Source organism: Lepidochelys kempii, chromosome 1 (assembly GCF_965140285.1).
Source record: "Lepidochelys kempii isolate rLepKem1 chromosome 1, rLepKem1.hap1, whole genome shotgun sequence".
Taxonomy (NCBI): domain Eukaryota; kingdom Metazoa; phylum Chordata; order Testudines; family Cheloniidae; genus Lepidochelys; species Lepidochelys kempii.
The window spans coordinates 259,461,964-259,470,071 of NC_136380.1; the positions used below are offsets into that span (position 1 = coordinate 259,461,964).

At 45.1% G+C, this 8,108-nt stretch overlaps 1 protein-coding gene across 2 annotated transcripts in view; it reads right to left on the bottom strand.

The window, feature by feature from the left end:
• PDGFB (platelet derived growth factor subunit B) overlaps positions 1-7,184 on the bottom strand; it is a 29,793-nt gene extending 22,609 nt beyond the window's left edge. For both annotated transcript variants that reach the window (XM_073326753.2, XM_073326746.2), the window contains exons 1-2: positions 7,161-7,184; positions 1,133-2,217 (exon numbers count right to left, since the gene is read on the bottom strand). In XM_073326753.2, the coding sequence (XP_073182854.1) occupies positions 1,133-1,222 (90 nt within the window). In that variant the 5' untranslated portion in view covers positions 1,223-2,217; positions 7,161-7,184. The remainder of the gene's footprint in view (positions 1-1,132; positions 2,218-7,160) is intronic.
• Between the last annotated feature and the right edge of the window lie 924 nt (positions 7,185-8,108).

Below are 8,108 nucleotides of genomic sequence, written 5' to 3' on the forward strand. Positions count from 1 at the left end.
CAAATCTCTCTCCAGCCTGCAAATCGTTGCTATCTTCCCTTCCTCTTGGGTGTTTGTTCAGAACTGATAGGAGGATCCCTGCTGCAGCTCCCGGCCCAGAACAGCTGTGGAACACGTTGCTGCAGCCAGCAACCAGGGCTAGAATTCAGCTGCAAGAACTCAGGGAGCTCCCCACTTCCACTCAGCCTGACCTCCCAGCGTGAGAGAGACATAAGTCTTGAACGACACCGGAGCTCTTTCATTCCCTCTGACTCCACCAGCACCGTGAGATGTACCGCAAGCGCCTTCTTTAACTACTGGGAGCTCACTCATTCTGTCTAGCCCGCCCCTCATTGCAACAAGTACCCCAGGCTCCCTCTTGAACTGCCAGACAGGCTCATCCCTGTTTAATTCCAGCAGAACCCATCTTGAAGATCCCCATCTGGAGATCTGAGATGCCACTGGATTACATGTTTTCTCTGGGGAGTGGTGGGAGAAGGTGTTCCCCCCTCCCCCCACAAACAGCTAGCCAGCAGGGCAAGGGCTAGCCATGGTGTGCTGCAAAAAGAGTTGCCTAAATAAGGTTTGTTTGTTTGTTTGTTTTAAAAAGCAAAACTAATAAATGCATGAGAGATTGAGACGCTGCAACTGCTACATTTGGTTGGGATGGGGAGTGCACCCCAGACATGAGTGTAGTTTGAGGGGGGCCAGGGGGCTGTTGCCCTCTCCCAAACTGCAAGCCTTGGGCAGGTGCAGAATTTGCTCCCCTTCCCCTGTGTGGCCCCATTGGCCTGACGGGAACTGCCCCCCTCTCACCCCAATTATAGAAGTAAAACTACATCTGTGACTCCAGAGTCAAAACTGAATCCTTCTCCCCAACTCCCTTTTACTGTCAGTTCAGCAGCTTAAATGTTGCTTATTCAACCGTATTTATTCTCCCCTTATTCATTTTCTTGCCTTTTAAAAACCAAAATAAAGTATTATTAAAAATAACCTACAAATGTATAACCGTTCCCACAGACACAATGAAACTTGTCAAAGAAACACCTATAAGGAGTTCTGTCTCGCTCTGCTCTGTATACTTTATCCTAGGTCTAAAGTTCACCAGATATTGATTGTTCTCAGTTGTTAAATAAAATGGTTCAACACTCACCTCAGTGCTGATGAGAGGCAGGTACCAGAGAGACATGAAGATCAGTCTGAAATTCATACCGACTCTGAGCCCCAAAAGTTCCAGACACATTGAAGGAGAGACTTTAAAAGAAATAATAAATTCCCACGCTTAGGCAAAGAGGTGAGAGAGGCAGTCTCTGCTTACAGTTTCGCTCCAGCCTTGTCTCCTTCACAGAGTGCTCCGCACTTCTTCATTTTCCCTTCCAAGTTATTTTCTCTAGTCTCCCACAATCATGGAGTGGGGAAGAAAGGGTTAAAAAACAGACACTTTATTTTTTAAAAAGTAATTCTCGGTTACTTATCGGACCCTTTCTCTGCCTCATCAGCCAGCAGGAATATAGGAGAGGAGTATAAATAAACTAAAAAGGCAGTCCCCCCAAAAATGTATGCATCCAAAGTCTGTTTTCCCCCCTCTCCACAAGAAATCTTTCAGTATTTCCTTTTATTGGATGGTCCACACACTTATCTTTTTCCTTCTTAATTTTTGTTCTTTTTTAAAAAAAAAAAAAGTCCCCCACAAAAAGGTAAAAATGATTTGCAGTGTTTTCCAAAAAAAACTAGAAAAAGTCTGAAACAAAGTTTTCCTAAATCTTTATACAAAATCAGAAAATAAATCTTCTTTCTTAATTTTTTTTGTTTTTTTTTTAATGTTTTTCTTCCTCTGGCATATTTTTTAAAAAATAAAAGTTGTTATAAGTTGAATTTTTGTCTCTTAAATTATTTTCTGGTTTCAGTGTCTTTTCTTTCAGAATGTTGCTGGTAGTTTTGCTGTATGTGAGGTCTGATTGGTTTGGTTTTGCAGACAGGTGAGCAAATGTCTTGGCTGGATTCTGTGTGTGTGTTGAGTCTTGATAAGTCTCAGCCGCGCTGCTGCTGCTGCCTCTTATGCTCTGTTGCAACAAGAAAAAAGGTAAAATCAAGTGGGAGGAGAGAGAGCAGCAGGGAGAGAGCTGGTGGGTCTTTATTTTAGTCTGCAAGAAAGAGAATAAGGTGCCACCCTTTCAGCTGTTCTTTTAAAGGAGACGAGAGAGGGGTGGAGACAGCCAGCAGCAACTCCTTTCTTGGCTGTATATCAAAGACAGAGAAAAAAAAAATCTAATAAGGCACTGACAGTTCAGTACTCACCAAAATAAAAAAGACCCTCAATAATAAACATAATTTATATTGGTGATGTCCCTACGCTCACATAGACGTGGGGAGAGAAATTCCTTCAGGAATGAGAGAGATCAGGAGAAAGATATTCCCAGCAGTACAGTTGAGTTTTTTGGCCCAAGACTAAGACTGTCACAGTTGCAACCCTCAGCATTTTTCCCCCTGCCCTGCCATCCCGCTTGCTCTGGAGGAGATGTCATTTTAATATCTTCAATCTCTTTGTGTGCAGAAGAAAGCCAAAAAAATTCAAACATTGTTACAACAGAATTTGTGTTGTTCTTGGCACTAAAAGGAATTTTGCCGCATGATTATCTCCACATGTAATAAACATCCAAAGGGAAATTAAGCAAGGAGGTATTTGCTGGGGGAAGCAAGAGGGTTAGTTAACAGGTGAATTCAAGATAAAGTCATATCATGACTTCTCGTAAACTCACATGTTCTCTTCACGAACAAAATGACACACTTAACAAAACACACACAAATCACACGTGCTTTCTCACACACTCATGTACTCTCTCTTTCAAAGACATTACCCACCCATGCTCTCTCCTACACACAAACTGCATGCTCTTTCTCCAACGCCCTCGCTCTTGACATATGCACAACCATTTGCGTATTCTGTCCGAGTCACGCATTCAGAGATACTCACAGGTGCTCTCTCACACTATAAACACAATTAGACTCCCATAATCACATACTCATGCATCCTGACAGACACATCCACATGCTCTTCTCTCTCTCACACACACACTCACACATTTGAAGTGAAGGTGCTTGCTCTTGTGATTTCTCTGATAGAAAGAGAATTTCAGCTTCAGAACCCAGGGGTCCCAGGACACTGTATGCAGCAGAGAGAGAGAGAGAGATCCTGATGGCACTGTGACAGCCTAGCCAAAGACCCCAGCCATTCTCTCCTCAGCAATGATATGAACATAGCAGCAGCTATTAGAACCCCGTTCGCTGAGGGAAGGGAGGCTGGTTAGGATGCTGAAGTTACTCTTCTAGAAGTGCCCTGTGATCTTTAACTTCTCCATGATCAGCAACCACAAGAGATGGGCAGAAAGCTGTGCAGTGCAATGTCTCCTCTGCAGTGTGAGGCCCTGGACATCACAAGTCCTCCCAGCTTAGCTATTCATACCTAAAGGGCCTGACTTTGAGCTCATATTCTCTGGTGTAAATCAGGAATCTGTGGAGTACCTGACTGCAGAATCAGATGCACTGTATCTATGTCTCCCATAACAACACAGCAATCCCCTCTGCTCCCTACTTCCAAGAGAAATGTAACCTAACGCACAAAAGCATAATATTCACATTGAAAGGCTGGGCAAAGCTAAGTGCCCTGAGTTAGCAAGGTACATGGGCCACCTTCATCCTAAACCAGGAAGCAAGAGGCCAGATTCTCTGCTGGTGTAAAGTCACCGGAGCTATGCCAGTTTACACCAGCTGAGGATCCAACCCAGGGCACACAGGTGCAGGAGGAAAAGCTTGGGATGGAAAGGTGTTGAATCAGGCCCAAGCCTAATTCCAGAACTGAAGCATGGGAAGGCAGTGTCTGATCTACCCTCTGGCATAGTGCCACCTCTGCAATATTTCACAGAACTTAAAGGAGCTTTCTCTTAGATCTTCCCATCCCTTTAGTCACACTCCCCACTAACACCCTTACTGTTACTGCTCCCTTCATTCTCTAGGCATGGTCCACTGACCATCCGAGCCGAGTTCACATCACATCAGTCATCACACTTACGAACATACAGGGTCAGATCCTCAGCTAGTGCAAATGGGGATACCTGAACTGATTTCTGTAGAGCTACTCTGATTTACATCCACCAAGATTATGGCCCATAGACCCCACTGGCTGTCTCTACTCAGCGAGGGAGCTGATCAGCACTTTAGGTACATCAGTCAAAGTGAGTGGGGCTAAGGACTAAGCTGGCAGGAAGTGCTGCATCTTTTCTCTGAGACATGAGACATTAGGAAATGTTGTATGACTCTAGGGTCTGCTTTTGGGGGACTGGCTTTTCTATATCCAGCTAAATTACATGTGAGGTCAGATGGAAGTAAAGTTATTTATTTTGATGTGGATGATGCGGGGGAATTTTCAGAAGCTCAGCAACAGTGAAAAGCTAATCCCAATTGAATCTTTAAACGACAAGGAAGAGGATGTTTGGAAGTTGACTAATCATCCACCTGTAACCCTGGCTGAAAATAGAACTAAATAATATTCAGATTTGCTTGGATTTCAGAGGCTATTTATTTGTCTTTTCTGTTTTTAACACAGGGACAGATTTTTCTCTTGTGAAAAATCTTAAAGGTACTGGGCCAAATTCAGATTTGGGCAGATGCAACTCCACTGAGCCTCATGCCAGTTCATTGGGGCTATACCTGCTTACCCCAGCTCTGAACTTGGCCAGTTCTCTGTTCTCTTTATTTCAGGGCTTTTATGAAATAGGGTTGCTGCTCACCTCATTATTTCCAGAATCGTCACCTTTCTAATGAGGCGAGCGCACCTTTTATAAGGACTGCTGTGAGACATTCATTGGACTTCAAAGCACTTTGGAGGTGGTGGTAATGTCATTATGTTATGTCACATCATATTGCAGTGGGATGAGGTTTGGATGCAGTGGGATGATGTTGAGCCAGAGTGTCATTATATGTCATCATGACTTGATGAGGCAATGTCACAACCTAGTAATGACTGAGCAGATCCCATCAAACAAACCACAGATATGATGGCCCTACAGGATCCCTCCACGTTCGATAGCCTGGAGTTTTAATAATGAAGTGTTTTTATTAGAAATTTCCCCCCCCTCTTTAAACAATGAAAAATTGTGTTTATTGTGCCCCAATCATTTATTTGTTATTGGGAATTGGTTTAACATGCACATAAAAGTCCTGAAACAATGTAGATTCCCTAGCACATAAACAGCTTCTCCCCCATCACCTAAAATGTTGGCAAAAAATTCTCAGCTGGCCACAGATCACACATGCAACATGTGAGTGTTAATAACTTTTTCTGAGGATTTTGTAAGGGCAGGAAACAAAATTGGGTTTCTAGTGGGAAGCAAGACACAGCCTGAATTGTGGACATGCCTCTCAGCCTCTCCATGATGAATTCTACTTAAAATTAATCAATAGAAAAAAAAATAGGAGGTCTGAAAGTCAGGGTCTAAAGTGCCTCAGTGTAGCTGAGTGGGATTTCTAGGACTGGAATAGCAGGTGATACTGCAGAGCAGGATTGAGATACATTGGCTGAGTTGTATGGGAGCCCAGAACAGGAAAACAGAGGGTGCTGCTGATGAGGATTAGGGTGGCTTAGCAGCAGAGGGTGCTGCAGGGTAGTGCATTGGCAGAACTGTGGTGGGAGGGCAGACCCAAGGGTGGAAGAGCATGAGTGGTATAGGGGAGATTGAGATCCACTAGCAATGCTTGGGTGGGGTCCCCCGGGGCAAAAATAGCAGGAGGTAATTTACCATTATTGCAGCCAGATAAATTCATCCCTTGTGTAACTCCATGGACTTCAGTGAAGTCACAGCTAAAGATGAATTCAGGCCACCTAAATCTTGGAGAGGGGTGACTAACATACCCCAGGGGTCAGTTCTGATTTCATATCAGTGGTACTCTTTCAGCTTCAGTGGAGTTACTCTAGGTTTACCCCAGTATAAGTATGATCAGAAAAAGGCCCCAGTTGTGTCACCTACACCACCATTTATCATTTGCCCCAGAACCTTCCATGGGAGTTGCACCCACTTCCTGAAGGTCAAACTTAGCCCTAAAGGAGTCAGAAAGGAGGCAAGGGAAAGAGGGAATGAAGGAAGGAGACAGAGATGGGGTGGGGAGCATTGCTTAGAGAAAGAAAAAGCTACAGTTGTTTAGGGTTTGCATATTCTGTCTTTGTGTTGAACTGGAGAAGGATTACAGGGCCTCTGGGCTCTAATTGCTTTTCAGGTGTTAAATAAAACCCTGGCAGAACAACTACACGGCAGAGAGAGATGCCACCGGGGGAGTTAGTGTTTGGTGTGAGCTGCCAGGACCTCCCAGGGAGTCCCCACTTCTACTATCACTCACCTGAACCAGGATTTCCTCTGCCCCTCCTGGTGGGCTAGTAAATCTCTCTCACTCTCCTGAAGGGATCCCTGGCAGTGACTGAATGAAAGAAGAGGTCGGGGAAGGGGACACCACAGGCCAGACCCATGGGACCATACACAGTTCTTGATACAGAAGGGTTGGAAAGGAGCTCTTACAATGGTGACTGGCACTGCTCACCCTCCCACCCCATACATGCACACCTGGGGGGGTGGGGGGGTGGGAAATGGGCAACCTCTTCGTCCCTCATGGATGTATGAATGAGAGAGAGAGAGAGATACAAAGAGAGGATAAGATAAAGCAGAGTGGGAGGATTGATTTATACCTCAAACCTACCTGTGTGCATGTATTTTTATGTGTGTGTGAGAGAGAGAATGCACCTCCCCCAGTATATACGTCCCCTGCTCTCCCCCCCAAGTTTAGGGCAAAGGGTAGCCATCTCCTTATTCTGGCAACATTTTACAATCTGTATGTGTCTCCTCCCAACCCCACTCCCCATCTCTTTCCTGTTTTGATGGAAGGAAAAAATGTTCGGCTTTCCTTCTTTATTTTTCCAGACTGGTGACTAGCATTGGAAAGGAATTTCTCTCCCCCCCATATAATAAATAATAATAATATATATATATATATATATATGACATACATCAGAGCTCATCCTGTTGTTTTTGGATATTAATATATTGCTTTTGTTTCCTAATTGGGTGGGGCTCATTCCCCCCCCTCCCCCGGACAGCCATCCCACCCGCCGTTCCCCTTCCCCCCCCGCCACTCACCATCCTCATGTCCTTCGTCCATCCAGCAGCAGCGGCAGAGAAAAGGAAGCCTGCTGAAAAAGAACAAGGGTAAAAATAGCCCCGGCAGTTACTCAGCTCCTGAGAACATGATAACATGACTCATGATGTGAAGTAAAAATGAGGAGCGAAAAACAAAAGTGATCATCTCTTCTCTCCTCTGCCTCCTCCCCCCTCCCCCCGGCATTATTATTTTTCATGACTAAAGAGAAAACCAAATATCAATTGTGTCCCTTTTATGCCAGTGGAGATGCCTGGTTAACAGTACTGGAGTCTGAGGGCCAAAGTCATCTATGGTGTAACTCCAGTGAAGCCACTCAAGTTACACCTGAGATGAATGTGACTCAGAGGGTGAGTTCCTGCTCTCATTCAGATTTTACACCGACGTAACTAACTCCACTGACATCAGTTCTGGTTTATACCTGTGTGAGGGAGGTTGGAGTCTGTCCCTCCAGGCCTGATCTTGTTTGTGTCCATTTCCATCTGCAGTAACTCCATTGACTCCAAAGGAGCTAGGGTCAAATCTTGATCCCATTTAAAATAACGAAAGAAGCTCCCTGTGACTTTACTGGGACCAGGATTTGGCCCTGCCTTCTGCTTTACAGTGGTGGAGCTGAGCTCAGGATGCCACCCTGAAGTCCCGTTTACCAGCCGCAGAAGTGAGAGTTCTAGCTGTGCCCATGCACTGTTCCCTGCCTGTGTGGCTCAAACCCACTCTTGAGGAAACAACTCTAGCACAGAGAGGGCAGTGGGTTAATTTCCACAGCCCATTCAATGCTTGGCCCCTCTGCTGAGACTGCCAACAAGAGGCCCAGTTAGCATCAGCTGGGTTGGCGTTGGTTTTGTGCCTGTTGCCCTCTGTTCACACAGAATGCTTTACTCTGACTGAGTTTTGTACCCTCTGCTTCCTTCCCCAGCCTGAAGAAGAGC